The sequence below is a fragment of the Tiliqua scincoides genome, chromosome 2 (assembly GCF_035046505.1).
Source record: "Tiliqua scincoides isolate rTilSci1 chromosome 2, rTilSci1.hap2, whole genome shotgun sequence".
NCBI lineage: Eukaryota > Metazoa > Chordata > Lepidosauria > Squamata > Scincidae > Tiliqua > Tiliqua scincoides.
In genome coordinates, this window is record NC_089822.1 from 190,418,307 (window position 1) to 190,441,420 (window position 23,114).

At 42.3% G+C, this 23,114-nt stretch overlaps 1 protein-coding gene across 5 annotated transcripts in view; it reads right to left on the minus strand.

Annotated features, from left to right (window-relative positions):
* The window catches only part of FAM13B (family with sequence similarity 13 member B), a 79,211-nt gene that overhangs the window by 39,556 nt on the left and 16,541 nt on the right, over nucleotides 1-23,114 (minus strand). For 4 of the 5 annotated variants that reach the window (XM_066618515.1, XM_066618518.1, XM_066618513.1 and 1 more), the window contains exons 3-8: nucleotides 21,515-21,704; nucleotides 20,128-20,340; nucleotides 19,319-19,493; nucleotides 16,491-16,632; nucleotides 15,209-15,372; nucleotides 1,311-1,352 (exon numbers count right to left, since the gene is read on the minus strand). In XM_066618515.1, coding sequence (XP_066474612.1) covers nucleotides 1,311-1,352; nucleotides 15,209-15,372; nucleotides 16,491-16,632; nucleotides 19,319-19,493; nucleotides 20,128-20,340; nucleotides 21,515-21,704 — 926 coding nt within the window. The remainder of the gene's footprint in view (nucleotides 1-1,310; nucleotides 1,353-15,208; nucleotides 15,373-16,490; nucleotides 16,633-19,318; nucleotides 19,494-20,127; nucleotides 20,341-21,514; nucleotides 21,705-23,114) is intronic. The other variant, XM_066618516.1, reaches the window with a different exon arrangement.

Here is a 23,114-nt window from a genome sequence, read left to right on the forward strand (position 1 = left end):
GTGGTGCTTTGAATAGGTGGACCATATGAAGTGGAACGGTGGAGGACAAATTTTTAGAAACACTGATCTAGATTATAAGCAGAACCCTGTCTTTTCAGCAATATGTAAAGTACCATATATACACAATGATAGTGCTGTATAATTGCAAATGAATAAAATAATCAGCTAAGCTGCTATTCTGACATGGAATGTACAGAAATATTTCAGTTAGAGTAAAGGTATCTGCAACAAAACACCAACAAACATTACAGTTTGTGGAAGAGCGAATAGTCAATTAGAAGGAAACATACAAGCACAGTAGAGGCTGTTATGCTATCAGTAGGAAAAAAAGAGGCAGGAGCAGTAGGGCACACACTGGGAAGCAGAATAGGAAGTTCAGTGAGGGTAGACTGAAGACAGAAAAAGCACCTAGCAGGCTTAACGAACAGGGATACGAATGAAGGGTTGTGGCAAAGGCTTGAGTGGAAGAGGTGCAAAGAGGCAAAGAGTAAGAAGAAAAGAGGACACGGGGGGAACAACACAGAGCCTATTGGTAGAAAAGCTGTATGCCAATGGTTCCCAAGGTGGTAGGTCGTGACCCACCAGGCAGGCTAACACTTGTCTCTGGCCCTTAAGAGGGGAGATGGAAGTGACGCAATCCCCTGGATAGTGCCGCTGCTGGGAACAGAAGGGGGTGTCCCACTTACCTAAATCAGCGCTGACCTCTGGGGGGTGTAGGGTATGTTGCAGACACCTCTGCAGGGCTCCTGAAGTCACAGAATGACTAAAAATAGTGATTGGAACCCACTTCTGGTTTCACAATCAAAAAGCAGAAGTGGGTTCCAATAGCTATTTTTAGTCATTCTGAGGCTTAGAGAGCCCATGGAGGTGTACATGGGGTTCCCTGCAGCCCCTCCCAGGAAGCCAACACTGGCTTAAATAAACCCCTTTTCCACACCCAGCAGCGGTGCAATCCTGAGGAAGGCATCGCTGCTATTTGCATACAGTTTTAAACTAATCAGTTCAAATCTTACCTCCAGGTTTCTAGTTACATTGTCAGTCAATATTTACCCATCTAAAATTCAAAGTTTCCACAATCATAGAGAACTACCTTAAATTGAGTCAGACTACTGGTCCGTGTAGCTCAACACTGTTAACACAGACTAGCAGAGACACACCAGATGTCATTCCTCTCAGACGTATCTATAAGTGCCAGGGGTTGAACTAGGATTTTCTGCACGCAATGTGTGTGCTCTCCTACTGAGCTATGACCCATCCCCTCCATTGCTGATGATGAATACAACCTACTCCTATGATAAGTTTATACTTACTCTGCAGAGGCTGGCAAGATGCTTAAGGGGGAGAGATGGGCACTGTAATAAAATAAAAAGAATGGTCTCCCTTTACCACACAGAATTTCAACATCAAGTAAGTATTTCAGATGAAAACTAGAGGGTATTTTGTTAGAACTGTACACAGCACCAGATTAAAGTATGCAGATCAAATATATATAAGCCACTTTGCAACCATACCACTTTTCAGCTAAATTGCATCAAAAGCCAAACAGAATCCATGCATCGTAAAATTTTAAGAGGGAATTTTAAAATCTGATGTAGTTTCACTGTAGAATATGAAACAGTGAATACTAGTATAGTCCAGTGGCCTGGACTAAATTGATACATTCCTATCACAATCTAAGATTTCATCAAGAGTTCCCTCTTAACAGCATTCATACTTCATGCCTGCCCAAAAGACTGTATTGATGGACATTCTCAGTAAGAGCCCCACAGTTGTTGAACTTGTTCCTCCTCCACCCCACCCCAAGACTGTCAAGAACCTGGGAGCTTTCCTCAACTATATGACAAGATCTTTTTGCCTGACTTTGGCAATTAGAATTTGATATAATAAATAGAATATGGAGAACACGGTGTGGAAGGGATTGTCACTCCCGGATTGGCCTTTTCAGCCACACTAGACGCTGTGCCAGAACCACCTTTCAGAGCGCGATACCATAGTCTTTCAAGACTGAAGGTTGCCAATACATGGAGAACACTAAAAATAGCTCAGTTGGTGCAGCAAAACTGCTGTGCAGGGTTGCAGGCAGCTTTCTGCATCCTTCTCCTACTCACTCTGAGGCTCTTCTCTTACCCCAATGTCACCCCAGAATGCATTGCAATGCATTCTCTTCCTTATCGCCACAATGGAAAAGGGAGGAGCCTCAGAGCAACCAGGAAGAGGCTGCAGGCAGCTTGGAAGACTGCCTGTAGCCCTGAAAACACAGCAGTTGCACTGTGCTAAGGTAAACGGAGTTGTTTTTAGTGTTCTTATCTTTTTAAAGGGTATCCCGGGTATCTGTGGAACCGTGGATAACTGAAACAGCAGATACCGAATCCGCTGATAATGGGGTACACGTGTAACTGTCAAACAGTACATCCATGAATCACTAAAGGTTTGTTCAAACATTGTTTTACCCCCAGGATTTTACTCATAGTGCTTCCCAAACCTATGAGGCTTGCAACACCTTTCACGATGCAGATGCAGCACTCTGAACCCAAAGTGAGTGCCAATGATGTGAAACACATCACATGACAACATCTCTGTCACTAACTTCCAGGTTTGGCAATGAGAAGCAAGCCTGAAAAGCATTAAGAGGGTCAGAATGGCTGGAAGGGCCTTTCAAAGTGCATGAAAACAGTATGCAGTAGCTCTGCCCCCTACACCAAATCTCCTACCACTGTTTGCAGGCTCATGTTGCTTTCTTGCTGCTGGGTGGCAAGTATCACACCTGCCAAGGTAAGTGCCTTGCAACACCCTAAGGCAGGGGTCGGCAACCTTAAACACGCAAAGAGCCATTTGGACCCGTTTTCCGGAAAAAAGAAAACCTTGGGAGCCACAAAACCCTTTTGACATCTAAAATGAAGATAACACTGCATATATAGTTTGCGCTCCCCTCTTATAGGTCCCAGTTATATAATACACTCCCCTCTTAGAGGTCCCACTAAAAATCAGGTCCAGACCCACAGTTGGAGAACAACAGTTTTAGATTGTGCACAGGTGAACTGCTTGTGAAGGATACTGTCATTCTTTACTGTCATTTACTTCTGTAAATGCCTTTCCACACAATACTACCTCTGAACAAGACCACTTAGTACTACTTAATACTGTCCACAAAAGTGCTCCTGAACAAACAAGCTAAGAGTTCAAAACTGCATAAAATAAAAGGCATACTAACAGTGATTACTTCACAACCATGAAATATGCTTTGGTGCTACATATACAGTATGTTACACATACAGTATACAAACATATACAGAATACCATCTGGTGCAGGGGTCTCCAAACCCCTTTCAAGTTTCCAAGTGAAGGAAATGGAGCAGTGAGAGTGTGAGTGAGTGACAGGGGGGGGGTGCTGAGTGGGGAGTTTGAAGGCTGTAATCCTGTGCACACTTTCCTGGGAGCAAGCACAATGGGACTTACTTCTGAGGAGACACGCACAGGATTGTGCTCTGAGCTTAGGAGGAAGAGAGAGCAGCTGCATTCAATTGCTTGCTTTTGCCATGATCATGGAGGGAAACAAGGAAGCACAATGTTCTGTGCTCTGGCTGCAGAGGCTCTGGCTCTGGCTGCAGCTCCGGCAGGAGGGAATGTGCGGCGGCTCGCTCCGCCAGTCGTTCGCGCCCTCTCCAATGGGGCGCAGCTGCAGCCCGTGTGCTTGGGCTGTGGCTCGGAACGTGTGGCGGGGGCTCACTCTTGGCAGAGAAGCTGCTCCGCCAGCCGTTCGCGCCCTCTCCTATGGGGCACAGCCGCAGCCCGTATGCTTGGGTTGGTGAGCGGCAGCTGCGTCGCGGGAGGGGCAAGCCCCTCCCCCGGGACGGGTTGGCCCCGCACAGAGCCGCAGCCGAAGACTCAAAGAGCCGCTTGCGGCTCCAGAATAGCAGGTTGCCGACCCCAGCCCTAAGGTGAAGGATGCCCCCAAAATGAAGAAGAACAAAGGAAGGAGGGCTAAAACCCACTCCACTCCCTAGGCAAAATCATGGAGGCAAAGTAAAAACATTGGCCTCTAGTCACTACTAATTAAAGTTGCTATATTGCAACTATTTAGACTTTATTTACAATATAAATAAAACTATTCAGCATTCTTAATGCTGTTAATTTGCTATTTAGTACAGACAGATGCTTCAATCTGCCATTGCTGGGGACAGAAGGGGAGGCCCCACTTATCTAAACCAACGATGACCAACGACCTCTTTAAGTGGCACACATCTGAGTAGCCCCAAAAGGGCAGCTGCTGCATGGCACAGGGTAAGGGGAATGAATTCCCCTTACCCCAAGTTGTGCTGCAACCTGGCCCAGCCCTGCTCTGGATGCAGCGCAGGCCAATAGGCCTGCCTGCTCCAGGGCACATTAGGATTGGGCTGCCTGTTTGAACTTTTCTTTTTTGCTTGGCATTTCCATTTTGATTAGCTGTTTCTCACTTTTATTCCCACCTTGCTGCTTACTGCTGTTTATACTGCAGTCTAACATTTCTGCTGACATTCTGTTTTCTCATTAATCACTTATTACAATGCTGTGTACTGTTTTACATACTGTACTGTTTGAAGATTCTTTATTGCCGCTGTTTTTATTGATGCCATGTTCTTTGTCTTAATATTGTACAGTATGCTGCTCCTGGCTGGCTATTTTATGTGTAGTGGTGTTGTCTGAGTTGCCTTGCTATATATGACAAGGTTCTCGGAATTGCAACTTGAGCTGGCTGTGAGATAAATGGGTTGATGAGGCTGCTGGAGGTAATTAGAGGTGACTAATCATGTCAAGAGCACTTACAAGGTATCATGACTGTTCTAATGAACATTGACTGCATGCTATGAAGGATTTGACAGAGAAAACTTCCACTGATCCTTCCCTTAATTCCCAATCCTCGATGCTTTCTATGCTTCATATTAAGATAATTCCAGTTGCCATGAGATCTCACCCATTTCTTCTCAGAAGGAATATACTAGAATGAAATAGAAGACTCCATGGAATCAAGGAAGAGCAGATCAGTAAATGAGATGCTGCCCTTAAGAAAAGTAACCAAGAGCCTGGACCATTTGAAGAGATTACTATGTCCTGGGAATAAAAAAAATGTCTGCAAGGACAATGCATGAGTAACTGAATTATGGCTTCAGAACTAAAGCAGCAGGGGTTCTCAAAGCTGAAAAAATTCATTTGGCTCAAAATGGTAGGAAAATGTAATAAAGGAGGCATTGTAGGTGGCAGGCATACTGTACAGATCCAGCCTTTTCTTCCACAGATTTTGGACCCACAGATTTGACTCAATGTGGATGGCCATGGCCATCTGCGCCAAGTTGCTAAAAAAACCCATCCCTTTAAAAAGTTTTTTAAAAGCTTTCCTTACATTCGCATGGTAAGCCTGGGTTGCCAGACAGTCTACGGAGCCATTTCTGGGTCATATTGCTCAACACAAGGATGGCCAAACCTTCCTCCCTTGGCAGGACAGTGCTCCATTTGAGAATCCTACGAGAAGGTTGGCCATATGCCCGCAAGAAGAGAAGAGTGGTTGCAGTTCAGCATCCCTCCCTCCTTGTGGAAATCAGTTTCACCAGGTATCTCCCAATGACCACTGGAAACAAGGATGACTAGATGCGAACATGAAGCAAACAGCCAGGCAGGCAGGTCAGACAGTCAAGCACATCCAGGCTCCAGGGAAGCCATAGCTCCTTCCTCCCACTTGCTCTCACAAGCACCAGTTCCCTCCCCACTCCGGCTTGCCTCTGCCTCGCTCTCCTCTCACAGTGGATGCTTTAAAGACCCATTCCCAAGCAGCACTGCTGCTGCGACACTGAAGAAGCCAAAGCCAAGAAGCTAGAGCAGCCATTTACAACCACTGTGCCGTGGCACACTGGTGTGCCACGAGTGGTCTACAGGTGTGTCACAGGAATTTGGGGGAAGGTCATTCATTAATAGGGCCAATGGGAGATGTGAGCCCCCACTGGCAGCATGGTCAATTGTCAAAAACCTGCTGGTGTGCCTTGACCATTTTAGTGCCTTGTCAGTGTGCTGTGAGATGTAAAAGGTTGAAAATCACTGAGCTAGAGAGTAGGCCAGACTCAGCCAATCACCTCACAAAAGCACTGCTGCTGTCCCATGCCACCATATTTAAACATTTCAGCCCAAAACCAGCCATGTCTGATCATCAGCACATGGGCACAAAGATAACATCAGTCCAGAAGGCTTCCAGGTTGTATTTCTGTATTGTATCACACTTGGAAAAATTTAAAATAAAACGGAAACCTATTAGGATGCTGACAGACTCTCTCTCCAATAAAACTTGTCTTCTATACCTTTGAATATTTTTCTGTTTTGCTAAGGAAGGAATTAGCTCTTGTGTACCAGGTATTCAAAGAGCTCAATATACAGTGTTTGCTTAGTGATTCAAATCTAACAGCTAAAATAAGTTAACAGAAGATAGGATGGGGCAGGAAAAGTTCTGGAAAATTCCCATAGATCACTACAAAAATAATTGGAGAAGGGAAGTTGCATCTCTACCTTATGACGCAGTAGGAAAATTGGAATTCAGTTATTTCAAGTTGGCAGATAGTGAGAAATGCTAGGGGAACTTCATCTGCAAAAAAATTGTTGAATGAAGACTAGAGAAAGGATTTCATCTCAAGTCCCTATGCATAAGTGGCAGGAGCCAAGATCTATCACTTCTGGCCAAGGGCCTCTGACAAAAATCCTGTTTCTGACTCTTGGCCAAATAAGACATTTAAAGCTCTTGCTCATGCTAATGATTGTTAAGTTCTCTCTTTAAGGGAGCAGAAGTAATTATGCAGAACGTCAGTCTCCTTAAAAACAGCCTTACTAAAAAGGTCTTAAACTCATTTTGATTTAATTTTTGGGAGGGAGGGGGAGATAAACCCAAAATAGGTCTCTCAATTCCAGGGTCCCTCTCTAGTTGAAAATGCTATCATTTCCCTGTATCAAAAATATGTCCAGGTTTTCTTCATTTATAAGAGGAAAAAATGCATTGCATGCATAGCTACTTTCCAAAGATAACAGAACAATGAAAAGGATCCAAAATAATTCAGAACAGAGAGCTAATTAAAGTTTAAGAGCAGAGGTTGCTATTGTTGCTATTCTCTCCACCTCAAACTTAAGGGAAGATAGTGAGCAATATGGAATTCAGGGCCAAGAGGTTAACAGGAATCCCATAATCTGCTCTTTGCCTCACCCTCTGTACTGGCAAACTGGGATTGGGTTGGGGAAAAGTAGTCGTTGCTGCAGACACTACCCAAAGCTAGAAAATCCAGACAAAAGAAGGTTGCCTTAGGAAAAGCTCCCTCCCAGGTTAACAAAGAGCCCCAAGCAGAATGTGGGCAGTCTACTAGATGGGGTAATTCATTTCTACCCAAGTGAAATGAGACCAAGAAGGAAAATTATAAACATAAATGAATTTATCAAAGGGCTGAAAAATCAGAACAATGGGAGCAGGAAATGCAAGGAGTAAAACTAATAAGAGAAAAGTGGGAGGAACAGCAACAGTTGGCAAGGATGCTTAAAGACAAGCAGAAAACAAAGTGGCAACATGACTTCACTGGCTACCTTCCTATCCTACTTAGACCAAGGTCTTGGTCCCAGCACCCACACTTGCAGTAAGGTGAGAGAGCAACATTACAGGCTTCCAACATTATAACCTGGACAAATGTGTAAAAGGATGCGTGACATCCTGGGGGCATTAACCAGGTCTCCCCCGTGAGAGTGGGTACAGAAAGTAAATGCTAGAATTCTCAGTTTCCCTTCTCCTAGAAACCAGTTGGGTTTCAGGATTCAGTGAACTGGCTGAAAGCAGAACCTCTGCTTACCCATCAGTTGGAAAAGATGATGCTCAAACCAAGGATAATAGCTACTGCATCTCAATGACTCAGCAGCCTCCTTAGAATGCCAAGGCATGACAGAAGACTCTGTGATGATGGCAAGTTTTAGAAGAGGTATGCAAAAATTGGGGGAAATAAGATGTTGACTATGGCAAGCAATCAGCAAACCAGTCTCTCCTGCTACATTAATAAGGCTTTTATGCACCAAGAGCCACCAACTGCAATGGATTTTCCATTCTATTCTCTGCAAAGCTCAGAAAACAGCTATGGGGATTTCTCACTCAGGGTCTACATGTAATGCCAAACCATTGTTTGGAACTTCAGGAACAAGTCCTGAGCTTTCCTTGCTACACACTATAATACATAGTTAGTTACTTCCAACTGGGAAGTTACTTTCCCCTGGGGGCTGGGGATAAGAATAGGCCCTCAGTTTGGCTGTACTTGTCCTAAGAGGCGACTAAACAGCCACCAGGTAGATGGGACTCGTCAGCCAGGGAAGGCAGCTCATCTAAGAGAAGGAAAACTCTGATCCCAAACCTCCACTGCCTTGTGGCTACATCCAGTTATGGAAAAGGCTTCAGGAGTCAACCTCGAGGCAAAATCCAGAGCCGGAGTCCCTGAGGCAGCTCATGGCTGAACAAAGTCACGTTCTGGCAACTCCTGCGACGCCGCTGGAACCAACTGTATTGGCATCTGCCTTTCCATTGGACCGTTTCAGCGACGTGGAGAGGGGGGATTTGCTGCATGGGTAACAGCCTATCCTCCATACCTACTTTACCCAGGCTTCACGCACTGGAGATGACACTCTGTTCCAGAACCACCATTCAGAGCATGACACCATAGTCTTCCGACACTGAAGGATGCCAACAACTTCCAACTAACTTGCATTTAGCTTGCATTTGCTCTTAGAATCAGGATTATAAATCAGCTTCGAACTACGACATGCACAAACTACAGTCTGCGCATTCAGATAAAATGATATACTATAGTTTGTTGCAAACCAGGAAGTATGTAAATAGGATATGTGAGTGGAATGAAAACGCCCTGAAGTTTTGGGTCTTGGGATACAAAATAACGTTATGATGTTATATATCAACATCAACAAACATATATAGCTGCCTTGGGTGCCCTTCAGGGAGAAAGGCGGAATAAATATAAATAAATATAAATAAATAAATAAAAGATTGTTGCAGGGCAACTCTTGTGGGGTGGAAGGGATCACACGCAACAAATGCATAAGGTGAGCAAAACTTCACACACTTTTCAACAAGGCTCAAAGTTTTGCCCCTCCCTAAACCCAACCTTTGCAGGACTTGCAAAAAAAGGCAAGTTGAATTTTTTTCTTCTTGTATTCTGCTCTGTTATATTGCTTGTTGCATCATTATACAGACTGAGATGTTGCTGGAAAGCTCTGCTACCTGCCTATTCACAGTTGCCCTGTATTTATGATTATCATTATTGGTATTATTTATTTATACCCCTGCTTTATCTCCCTGTTGGGGATTCAAAGCTAAGTGAACAGAAGAAAAAAGTGAAGGGACCAGAAGGTAAGCAGGGAACTTGGTGCACAGGTGGAATCCAATATATGAAGTGACTTAGCAAAAAAACAAAACAAAACCCAAAGGGTTTTAAGGAAGGTGAAGGAGACTCCAAGCAGGAGTATTTATGGGCATAGCACAGTAGAAGAAATGTAACGAATCAGATATAAGAGAAAACGAGTCAATACATTGTAAGTACAGAGTCAGGAAACAGATTGAAGAGTCGGGGTGAACCCTAATTATGAGGGGGCACCACAGAGTAGAGAATGGTAACTGTAGGTATCCATATGAAAGCAAGTTAACCAGTAAGCTCTTAATTAGCTATGTGCAATATTGTTCTTGGAAGGACAACAAATAAAGATTTTCTGCCCTAGTTATAAAGTAGTTGAGACTGTCAGTTGCTGGTCCTGCTTTAACCCATTTCTGTCTTGCCCACAGGTGTACACATTTGGTCCCTGCTGGGTATATACAACGTTGGGCAGAAGTGGCTTAACAAGTATTTCTAAACAAATGCTAATAAATATACAATGGCACTTAGTTTTGTATAACAGAACAAAAAAAGATAAACTTAGCGTGAAATGCGTATTTTTAAGAAGTCGGTTTATAGTACAATCCACTTTTTACTGAAGTCAATAGCATAACTTCCACTGAGCATAAGGTGGTTGGATTGCACCCTTAAACATTACATGCATATTGTTCCTAAAGCTGTGAACAAAATATTTATACTATAGGCCATCATCAAAACAACTGTTTGTTGCTTAGCTCAGTGAATTATTATTGGGGTGTAACATCTTAAGTGTCTCTCCTCTCTGCCAATCCTCTTACTAACCAACTGTTAATGTTTGAACAGACACATCTGAGTACCTAACGTTACACTATTATATTCCTCATATGAATCAACCCTCAACCATGAAATGCTTACAATTATTGCCACTTTTTTCAAATACCTTCACAGCTAGGCAGGTTTAGATAACAAGCACAGGTGAAAGGAAAGCAAAATCCTTCAGCAAATTTGAGGCAAGGACTAAAGTAACAATTTTAAATAAGTGCTTTTAATATTCCTTTGGAAAACATGCCTCGGCTGTTACCTTATTAAGCATAACATTTCAAAAAATGATATTCATACATCAATACAGAATATTACTACAAATGATATATATGCATTTGCATAACTATATTTGCAGTTAATACTAGTGCTGAGTGAAATTAAGGAAGACAGGACAAGGCAAATTTTTACTGAAGGGTCACAATGAATGCAGCCTCTTGAAAAAGACAATACCTGAAGCTACACAGAAAGCAAAAATGAATTAAAATGAAAAGGAACCCTTAATTAGAAACTTAAAACTGGGATTCTGGAATGTCCAAGTCTTATCTGAAGTGATGCTAGTCCTCTCCAGCTCTCAGTGGGGGAAAGACTAGTTTCCACTATAAGAACACAATATTCTGCAGTTTTTCCTCATTTACACATTTTGGATGCATCAACAGCTCTCACAAAAATGAGTGTATTAATCAGCAATAGTTCACAGCCTGAAGTTCAGCAGATTTTCTAAAGTGCCGTGCAACCATAGCTTAAAGTACACAATATTACAATGCTTTACCACTATCCCCCCAAAATGTATTTCAAACAGCAGCATTACTTGGGCAGACTCTGATACAGAGTGACACTGCAAGGTGCCAGTGTAAATATCTTAATGTGTTTACTGTACTCTGGTAACACATTTTACATCTTTGCAAGCACTATGATATTACAAGAGAGAAAATTACTTTCCTTAAGTTATATAACATATGATATACTTAAGTTATATAACATATTATATAAACTTCCCTGATTTTTAAATTTAATATCCATCCTATTACTACATGCAAGTAACATTTACATTGCACTGCATATTTTCAAATACATTCATGCCTTTTATATTATTAAAAAGTTATTCCAATCTTATCAAACTACCCTTTCAAGTTGATTTACCTGTGAAGTAGAACTTTGTAAGCCATTCTGATTATTTTTGTTATTCCAAATGAACATTTCATGTAAAAACATTTCATTTGAAAAACAATACAGTATGACGTTCTCTGTTGGTTATCCATTCTGCTTGCTTGATCTCTATAGCTGCCTGTAAGATGGCACTTCTAGACTGCTGCACTAAGCCCTGCAGTCTACACAGAAACAGACTGCAACATGAGGTCACTTCTGACAATAAGCTGCCCAATCAACATTTCAGCTCCAGTGTGCTTTTCATTCTACTTGGTGCAAGATGGTGGGTCACAGAGACACCTGATCAATTAAAAGCCATTTTACCAATTCAAAGACCATGGAGAACCCAGAGCGCATTCAGAAGATATTATATAATATGAAATGCATGACATAAAGCATAAAAAGATAACTGAATGCTTATCTGGGGTATCCGTTAATGTGTTTTAATATGTTTTTATTTGGGTTAAATTATGTTTTTAATATGTTGTAAGCTGCCCTGGGTCCCTTTCGGGGAGAAGGGCGAGATATAAATAAAGTTTATTTTTATTATTATTATTATCTTACATTAGCAATGATGGAAAATGTTAGAATCACCTCTTTAACAGGGACACCTCGTTAACAAGATCCAATTGCACAGGAGCCTGGAGATTTTACTGGCTAACAGAATAAATGTGCTGTGAAATGGCTAATCATAAATACTGGGGGACCTTCAGTTTTAGAAGGAAATGAACAACTATTCACAATAATTATGACATAGGGAATCCTTGCAGTATGGGAGACAAACAATTGGTATTCTCCATCTCCATGAAAACTCTTCAAATCTCAAGGCTATCCAGATGTTTTTATTTGAACAGCAACATTATCAAATGAAGTAATGCATTTTAACAACCCATAATTTACATTACACAGAACTATTCAGACTGTAGAACCAAATTTTCAGAGAAGCTGATTCTATGGACTGCAGCCAAAAGTCATTACAAAGCAACCCTGCAATCATCAAAACATACGCAGAAGGAAGCTGGCTGAAGCAAACTTTGCCACTGCCTCCTTTGCACAACAGCACTCTGCAACAAATCTAAGATCCAGTCTGGGGGTCGGGGAATGTTAAGTCTCCAGAAGAGGACTGTATGGGGCACAGAGGACTGTTGAGTGACCAGTGAAATCTCGCCCTCCCTCACAAGAAATTCTTTCCATTCAAGGAAGAGGGTGCCCAAGAATGGCCTGCGTTGATGACAGGGTAAGCATCTGTTTCACTTTTTTCTTCCCCTCCCCAAGAAGCTCAACAGCAGTGGTTCCTCTCTCACAGCCAGTGTGGCATCAGTCAGGCATGCTGTACTTTCCAATGGGAGAACCACCACTGGAGAGAAAGTCAAGATAGAAAGGGGAAGAATTGTCTTTGTTGACCCACGCATCCACTTGTCATCACTGCTGCTGCAACCAAGCACCAGGTAAACTAGTGGCTGGGAGCCAGAAAAGCATTAAGCAAGGGCAGGATGACAATGCATGCGTAAAGGCAGCAACCCCAGGGTCTAGAACTGAGGTTCTCACATTGGAGTAAGATGAGCAAACAAAACAGAGGCATGTGCTGAAGTAATACAGGAGGAATAAGGATACAGTAAGAGAACAAGGGTTAAAGAAATGATAGAGCTGCAGAGAACAAGATTAAGTTACAGATTTTGCTTGTTAGGGTAGCTTTTAACAAGGTGTACAGGTTAGTGGAAGGGATAATCATGTGATGAAATGAAAAGCAAAAAGAGAAGCAACTATATGGAGGTACAGGCATACCTTGCTTTTATCACTTCACTCTTTCTACTGCTTTCAGTTGTAACTACATTTCAAATTGCATTCACGCCCATTCCTGTTTTGTTCTACTTCATCCAACCTTCATGACATTTGTCAATGTTCTTATGCTTATTTTTCTTTTATTTCTGTTTATTTAGGTTTCATATGTATTTGCCAGAGAAGCAGATGGTCCACTAGACGGTGAGGGATGGAAAGGGGGGATAAAAGGAAGACCAGAAGAGATTGTGAAGAGCACTAGAAGGATCTCTCCAAACTGGGAGAATGGACAGCAAAATGGCAGATACGTTTCAATGTAAGTAAATGTAAAGTAATGCGCATTGGGGCAAAAAAGCAAAGCTTCACCTATTGGCTAATGGGTTCTGAACTGTCTGGGACAGATCAGGAGAGGGATCTCAGGGTGCTTGTGGACAGTTCAATGAAAGCTTCGACCCAATGTGCGGCAGCAATGAAGAAGGCTAATTCCATGCTTGGAATCATTAGAAAAGGCATTGAGAATTAAATGGTTAATATTATGATGCCATTATACAAGTTGATAGTAAGGCCACACCTGGAGTATTGTGTCCAGTTCTGGTCACCATATATAACAAAGGACATAGTGAAAATGGAAAAGTTGCAGAAGAGAGCAACCAAAATGATGACTGGGTTGTGGCACCTCCCTTATGAGGAAAGGCTATAGCATTTGAGACCCTTCAGTCTAGAACAGCCATTTTCAACCACTGTGCCATGGCACACTGATGCGCCATAAGTGGTCCACAAGTGTGCCACAGGAATTTGGAGGAAGGTCATTTATTAGTAGGGCCAATAGGGATGTGAGGCCCCCACTGGCAGCATGGTGTGCCTTGTTAATGGTCAAAAACCTGATGGTGTGCCTTGACAATTTTAGTGCCTTGTCAGTGTGCCATGAGATGAAAAAGTTTGAAAATCGCTGGTCTAGAAAAAAGGTGCCCAAGGGGAGACATGATTGAGATATACAAAATTATGCAGGGGATGGATAGAAGTATGTTCTTTTCCTTCTCACACAACACCACAACCAGGGGACATTCACTAAAATTGAGTGATGGGAGAGTTAGGACAGACAAAAGAAAATATTTATTTACTCTTTGTGTAATTAGTTTATGGAACTCCTTGCCACAGGCTGTGGAGATGGCATCTGGCCTGGATGCCTTTAAAAGGGGTTTGAACAAATTTCTGGAGGAAAACTCTATCACAGGTTACAAGCCATGATGGATGTGTGCAAATGCGAGATTTTAGAAGCAGGATGCCTCAGAATGCCAGATGCAAGGGAGGACACCAGGATGAAGGTCTCTTATTGTCTTGTGTGCACCCTGAGGCATCTGGTAGGCCACTGTTAGGTACAGGAAACTGGACTAGATCAGACTTTGGCCTGATCCAGCAGGGTTTTTCTTATGGGCTATAGTGTCAGGGTCCAAACCTAACAAGTGCACGCCTGGCTTGCACCCACCGGGACCACTGGATCCTGAGCCTCTGTGTTGGGCTGTCTTCCTCTAAACTAAACATCAACCCTCTCCTGAGGCAGTGGCAGCAACTGCCTGGGGTGCGCTGGATGCAGCAACAGCCATTTTCAGTGCCACTGCAGCTCCGCACACCAGGTAGTTCAGGATTGGACTGTTATTTATGTTTTCCATTGGCCAAAATAAATTTGCAAGCTAAATAAGGTTATGCTTTGACCATCCATTTTTGACTTTCAACCATGCTCTGGTCTCTTAACTAGATGAAAGTGCAAGGTATGCCTGTAGTCACTGAGCAGGGTGTGTCCCAGCAATATTGGGGTGGATCCAGGCCTTGTACTATCCAAACAAAATTCATACAAACAACTTTCCTTCTCTTCCTTGCTACTGTAGCCCTGGCATTTTCCCCTGTAAAGCTGTTCCTGAAGGTAAGGGTTCAGGAAGCAGGGGCAACTGTCAAAGATTGGAACGGACACCTTCAGCTTAGGAAGGAGCTATGCCAAGGAAAGTTTTCGTGCACAGAGTCTGGATCCAACCCACTGTCTATATTGGGAATCTTCTGAATACCTTGTTGAGGCTGCAACACTGCATGACTCCAAGATGCTCTCCACCATATCTTGAGGTTCCATCTCTTGCCTATATTCTCGTTCCTCCATGTTTTCTTCTTCTTCTTCTGGCAGTTCTTCAGACTGCTCAAGCTTTATGTCATCTTCATCCAATAGATCATTTATCTTTTAAAAAAGCAGCTCTGTATGATTACATTTTCCCAGAAAACCAGATGCCAAAGCTTTAGAAAAGCATACTCTAAAAATAAAGTTATTTAAAGTTTCTAGACACTGATGATTGGCATTTTGTGCCTTAGATCTCAACTCTAAGACAAAAACCAAAAAGTAGCTGCTAGAACATTTCAAAAATTGAGGTCTATCTATCCCATTGGCTCTCTGTTCTCAGTCATAAGTCTTTCTCAGGCAGCTAAACAAGTTTTACTTCAGTGGACATGCCAGGCATTGAACATAGGACATTGTGTTTGGAAAGAATACCGTTTTCCACTGAAGAGTGACCCCTCCACTGAAGTGCACTCAATCTTGCAGTGCTGCACTTTCTGCTGCACTTTCTGCTGCAAGAGACAAGTGTTTTTGGTAATAGGTACCTTACACTAAATCATCCCAAAATTTATTTGTTGCAACATCATTTTGGTATTGGACCAATGACAAAGTAACAATCATTCAAGTAGTTAAACATGATCAGCGAGTTTGCAGGACACCACTTTTCAAGATACTCCCAGAGGGCAAGGGCAAGAGCAAATTGCACACAGGTGGAACTTGCTTTGATGTCCAGGTTGCATTCACTGCCACTGCTGTTCAGATTAAAGAGGAGCTGCAACACCAAACTGTCTGCAAAAATGTGATTTTGCTTTAAGTCTGAATACCATTTTTCAAATGATGTTACACTTGTTTCCTAATCTTTCCATAGGATAATCAAAGCTATAAATCATAATATTAACAATTTCTTAATAAGTACACTGAAGACATTCATGAAACTGCTCTACCAGGGTCAAGTGCCTCTGCCAAGTAGGTCACAGTAGTATACAAATCCCATGCCTCAGAGCTGTCTTGTGGTGAGAGTTGAAGAAAAGAATCAGCAAGATTATATTCCAAGAAAAGGAAGGCAATCCAAACTTTCAACTCCTCTACAAATGGCAGGTGACTGGGTGCTTATGCAGGGGCAATCAGAAATAAAGACTGGCTAGTAAACCAAGTTAATATTTGCAGAGTCTTGATAATAATACAGGATCAAACTGTTCATTTTTAACTTTGATATTTTATTAAGACAAAAGTGAGACACACACCTGCTCAGTTATCGAACTTAAATCATTAGATGAAAAATCTTCCTCTTCATTTTCAAAGAGATCATCATAATTCTCCAGCAGTCCCACCATTATTCTGCTAACTAGTTCTTGCTCTTTCAGATCCTCCACATCTGTGTAAATACTAAGAAAGAGTTAAAAACTAAACATCAATGCTCTCTGAAACTAATTCCCCCAAGATTACAAATATTTGCCTACTCCAAAGATGGAGTGGAGCTGAAGAGGAGCAAAGATCCAAGAAGACACACACAGCGTCCGTCTACAATCCTCTACTCCTGCGGGTTCTCAAACTCTCACAGAGTTTGAGGACCGCAGTAAGTGGCTGTGTGGGAGTCGGGAAGGCAGCAACCGGCACCTTCAGATCAGGTCTAGAGGAGATCAGGTCTAGAGGGTTGAGCCTCCGTTTGCCTGAAGATAACATCCGCAGGTCGCCAGTTCGAGGCCACCGGCACCATGCAACCTTGAAGCAGCTGACAAGCTGCGCCGAGTTATTCCATCTGCTCTGAGCATGGGAGGATAGAGGCCAGAATGTGAAGCCAGATCGGAACGAAACACCTGAATTGTTGTAGCTCTTGAAAGATAGAGCCTTCTTTCAATTGTAAAAATCCCTACGGGGATTTAAATTAGCCTGCCTATGTAAACCGCCTTGAATAAAGTCTGAGGAAAAATCTGAGGACCTAGAAAGGCAGTATGTAAATACCTGTATTATTATTATTATCCTCAGGATCTCATTGCTAAGGGGGCTGCAGGGACTGGCATTTACACACCAGTCCCTGCTGCAGCCTCCCAGGGGTGCGGGGAGTCCTGCGCGAGCTTCCGCAGGGCTCCCTGAAGCTTAGAAAGTTAAAGAGTGATTGTGCACCGCCTCTGTAAAACCAGAAGTGAGGTGTGATCACTCCTCTTTCACTTTTTGAAGGCTGGGAGCCCTGCGGACGGTCGTGCAGGGCTCCCTGCACCCTCGGGAGGCTGCTGCAGGGACTGGTAAGTAAATGCCAGTACCTGCAGCCCCCTTAGCGACATGATCCTGGGGACTACATCACTGCCGCCCCACTCCCCCTGCCCCTTAAGGGGAAAAGTCCTAGTTTGAAAAGCCCTGCTCTACTCTAATCCTAAACCTGGTGGACCTTTCAGAGGTCCCATCAGGACTAACCCAAGACCTATTGGTGCCTGAAGAGGGACCCCAAATGGTGCCCCCCCACTCAGCAGTATGCCACAACTCTCTAACCCACCATTCTCCTCTGCTCCACACTTCCACTTTGTCCTCTTCTTCCTTTTCCAATCCAAATGGTAATCACTCCTTTCCAAAGTGTGAAAGGAGAAGTATCAGTGAATTCAAACCTATGGATGGAAATGGGCATACCCTGCCAATCTACTGCTTCACATGATCTCATGGATTGGGCAGCAAGTAGCAGACCTGCCATTCAGTGAAAAGGGCAGATGCCCTGGGCACAGAGCCTCGCACACCTCTAGGAGTGTGCAGAAGCCTCATTGAGGCTCCCAACACAGTCAAAAACTGTGCTTCCGGTTTGCCAGAAGAACAGTTTAAGAGTAGGGGGAAGCCTCAGGTGGCTTCCCCAGTTCGTCCTGGAGCTGTGCGAGGCTCCATTTCACTCCAGGTGAGGGGAGCGGATTTGCACACAAGGGTGCCATCGTGGATCTTTGCCCCAGGTGCGGAGCTGAAGAAGTGCACTACTGGGGCCAGCCCTAGGTCCCATGCAATGTGAAAAACCACTCGTGGAAACAGAAGAAATGGAATAGTCCCACTACAAATTTTAGCACATACAGGGCTGTAAATAATAAAATCAAGCAAGTGGCTATTGTCCACAAAATAAAGATTGATTTTAGATTAAACTACAGGTGGAACCTTTTTATGTGCGGGGGTTTCATTCCCTGAACACCTGTGATTATGAAAATCCATGAGTTGCCAAATCAGTCCTGGAAACGACGTGTTTTTATACAAATTGCATAGAGTAATGCAAATTACATACAGTTAAGCAAAAAGCACTACAGCCTGACACTTGGGGATGGAAGAAAACTAAGCGGCGGTTCTCCCCCCTCACCATGTCCCACTCCCATACAAAGCCCTCCCCTGTTGCCTGCTGTCCCTACTTGTTTTGCAGGTGGGATGCTGAGCTTTTAAGAGCCTAGTCCCATGTACGTATACTCAGAAGTAAGCCCCGTTGTAGGGCTTACTCCCAGGAAACTGTGACTAGGATTGCAGCCTTAGAGTCTACTCAGAAGTTCCCTTATAGTCGATGGGGCTTATCCCCATGAAAGTGTGGACAGGACTGTAGCCTAACTCTAATGCTTTGAATTGCTCAGAAGACTTGTTTGCTTGCTGTTTTGCTTGTGAAGGGTGGAACACTCCGTGGGTTTTTTAAAGCAATCCCCACTGTCACTACCACTTTCCCACCTGCCATATGTGTGCGTGCATGCGCATGCAATGTTTTGGGCTGCCTTGAAACAGAGTGAGACACCAGCGCGAGGCAAAGTGTGTTCAACTTTGAATTTCCCCCTCCATTTGCACTGAGATAAATTCACAAATAAAAAACCTGTGTATAAAAAGGTTGCACCTGTAATTTGAAAAGATATACAAAAGATTCAATTTTGGTTCAACTGTTTTCACTGCTCTGTTACAGCGGCTTGAATAGGAATAAATATATATACAAGAGAATGATTTATTCAGTCAAGGGATTTAACAGTTAGATTATGTAGAAAATGTCTTAAAACAAATTTTTAACTGCACACTTGCTGCAAAGTCACATTAAAAGGAGGGAACACAAGTTTGTAGCATCTTAGCAAAAACTTACTGAAAGACATCTGGACCAAAAACTGCAGCCAAAGAACTTGCAGACCAAATCTCTCCATGATGTGATGCTACATTAGCTAAAAATCTACACAGAAACTTTAACAAACTGTAATTAAGTGGTGGGAGCTGTTGCAAAAGAAACCTCAACTTTCTTCCGAACTCTTCTTCATTATAATCTGTAAAATATAATGAAAGAACAGCTAATTTTACAGTATTTTCCAGCATTTAACAAGGCATCTTCAACTGTATCAATATGCAGCATGAGAACAACAATTTCAGATGTGTCTGGTAAAACTCAATTTTTTTTTTAACATACAGGCATGCCCCCTCCCCACAGAGGGAGTACCTGTTTCAACATAGTTCAACATTAACAGTTTAAAAGCTTACTGGGGTCATGTGTATCTTGCTTAAACAAGTTGCTGTAAGCGTTTCAATTTACAGAGTGAGTGAATATTCTGCCAGCAGCCTGAATACTTGATTACCATTTCTGCCCAGTTCACAGGTATACACACTTAATCCCTGTTGCATATATGTAACATTGGACAGAAATGGCTTCAACTAGCTCTAACAGTAAACAGGAAGTTAAAAAGAACTGGTGGACCCCGAGACAGGACATGATGCGCATGTTGATCAGATCTTGTTTCTCCATCACATGTAGCCTTCCAGTTTGTCCAAATCATGCCAAAATTTCCAATGACATTCTGTCTCCCTCCCTCTCTCACAGACAAACATGGAATACCACAGGGAAAAATTAATAGTTCCTTATTTTTGATCTGAACAGCTAGCAGCTTTTTAGGATTGTTCCAATACCTTGAGAAAGTTGTATCAAATGCATATGTAGAATGCCAGGGATAACTGGTTCTGGAAGTGCTTGAAGAAAATATCTAAGAAGACTAATAGCGGATGGTACATCTGCTTCCTTAACCAGATCCACATCTTCTCCATTATCATATCGTTGCCGAAGCCACTCCACTGTTTCTGCATTGCCATTGACTTGAAAAAGTCCCTCTTGCTCTAGACCTCCTTAAAGTAGAATTAAAAAAATGAGGATTCAGAACTTATATTTTAACTCTTAAAATGGTAAAAGATTCAAGCTGTAACATACTTGATCCTATAACAAAGGTAAACATGAAGACCAATACACAGTCATCACCCCATATTCATGGAGGATCTGTTCCAGGTCCCTCCATGGATATGACAGAACCCTATGTGTGCCCCCCCCCATCAACTACCTTCATTTTTCTTCTGTGGCACCAAGCAAGCATATCTTTTCCTTTAACAGAATGCAATAAGAAGGCAAACTTATATAGAAAGACAAGCAGGCAGGAAGTCTGAACACTAGAGAGACACAACCAGAACATTCACAGGAAGCTTCCTGCTTCCTGTTATTCTGCCTGTGTCCCTCAAGTGCTCAGACTGCCTACCTGCTTGACTATCTATATAAGCTTGCCTGCTTATAGCATTTTGTTAAAGGAAGAGACATGCTTGCTTGGCATTATTGATAAGAAAAATGAAAATAATGAGTGGGGGGGCTGGGCAGAAAACCACAAAGAACTGAATCCATGGATACTGGATCCGCAGAGACAAGGGATACCTACATTTCATTTTTATTTTTAAAAATAAGAACTTACTATTGTGTTCCCACTCACAATTATAATATTGTTCTTTCTGATAGAACTAGCATCCTCATATTTGGCCGATTATTCACTTTTGGAATATTATGGATTCAGTACAGCGCAAGGAGTGACAGCAAAGTCAGCAGTATTAAGAGAGAATGACAGCTTCTGTAGGAAGACAGGTCCATTTCAGATACCACCTGGAAAACTAGATTAATGTCCACAGTTATTGCTATAGTGCAACAGACAGCAATGCTGTTTGTTGAAAAACAAAGCACCCCACAGAGGAAGCAGGGTAACAGATGACGTCGCCTCCAGCAGAAGCACTCTTTTTTGTCAATTTATTCAGTCATTCAATTCATATCCTGCTTTTCTCCTAAATGAGTACCCAAAGCACCTTTCATAACATGAAAATAAAGTCAATAATAATTCGAACTTTCTTTTTCATAATCAAAGGGTAGCAAGTGCCAATCATTTTCATAAAACAAAATGAAAAAAATCAAATTTCTTAAAATCGAAACAAGATTACAAGTGAGCAATATTCATGTTTTCAGATTAAGGTACTGGAAGAAAACACATACCATGTTCCTCAATATAGTCCACAACATGACGGACTATAAATGGAACTTCACTGCCTGGCTGTCCTTCCTGCTGCAGTTCATCAAGTGGAATTCCAAATATTTTGTTAGTGAGAACAGAGTTGCAGTTACTCAAGGAAGGGGAGGAGCTCTTCCTCATATCTTTATGCAGCCCAATATCAAAGCTGTCTTTCTGCAAAATAAAACAGTCTTCTAAGATTCAACTCATCTAAAACTAAATGCTGGTTCACACATGAACACTCACTCACTTGGTGAAAGCAGCTTCAGATGATTGTTTGCATGTATGAATAATTCATCACTGACCAAGCCCCAACTGTCACAGTTTATTGCCTGAAGTACAGACATTTTCAACAGAATACACTAAGTCCTCAACATGTGCACTAGCTCCGTTCAAGGTCTGTTCAGAAGCCACAATGTAGGTACTGCAAGACAGCTGGCTCTTGCAACCCAGTGCTATAGTGCCTGAATGCAAGCACCACAAAAGGATGTCCTTTGCCAGTGTGAAAGCACCAATGCAGACACCTGCAACTCAGAGAACCAGTGCAATTTCACACACAGAACTGTAAATTACTAAGTGTTGAGTAATTGTGCAGTGTGAATTCAAGTGATATATACACAAGTTTGTGAACCTCCCAATTACCATTTTATATATAGGTAATCATTTGTAACTTTGATAGGTTGTAAAACACAATATTTGAGACCATCTATCCAATTTCAAATGAAAAAAAAGAAACACAGTGCCCTACAGGTCAGTAGTTTTTTTTTATGCCATTTCCCTATTCATATTAAATCTTAGCTAATTCCAAGTGTTAACGGATTATGTTACAATCATAAAGCAATTAAATGTTCTTGTTTCAGTTTTGCATTTGTTTGCTTAATTTACAATGTTCACTGTCACCTTTATATGTTACATATTCAACTCTGCAAATCATTATGACTAACTTTACCATTGTACATTTTCAGATTTTGAGTTTCCTTGCTATTTTTATGGCTACTTTGCAATGAGACCATTCAGAATTATGCTTTCAGGAGATTTCATTTCTATAATGTACTAGATTATATCCTAACAACTGTGTGCAAAAAGTTGTTGGCGCAAACAAACGTACCTGCCCTTCTTCCTGAGGCCGAGAGGGCCATTTGAAAAAAAGGTTGGAATGGGGCAGATAAAGCTGCAGGATGCACTCACAGAAAGTGCTTGCACTCTCCTTTCCCTTATAGCAGTGGTTATCAAAATGTGAGTTTTAGCTCCCTGAGAAGCTGCGGAAACCAACCAAGGGAGCCGCAGAATCATCACAAAAAAAAAACCTCTCATCCTATACAATGTGTAGAACTGAAGTCCTAATGGAGAGCCACAGCCAATGGCCTGGTAGGTCAAGGGAGTTGCCAGTCGAAAAGGCTTAGGAACCACTGCCCAGCAGGTTCCTATACTCTCCTTCACTGGGTCCCCCAACCCTCAGGAATGGCTTTGTGGGACTGTTGCTGGGGAGGTGAAAGCAAGAAAGTTGTATAAACTTCTTTCTGCACATTAATAGCATACAATCTATTAATTTTTCTTTAGAACCATTCAAGATATTTAATATGA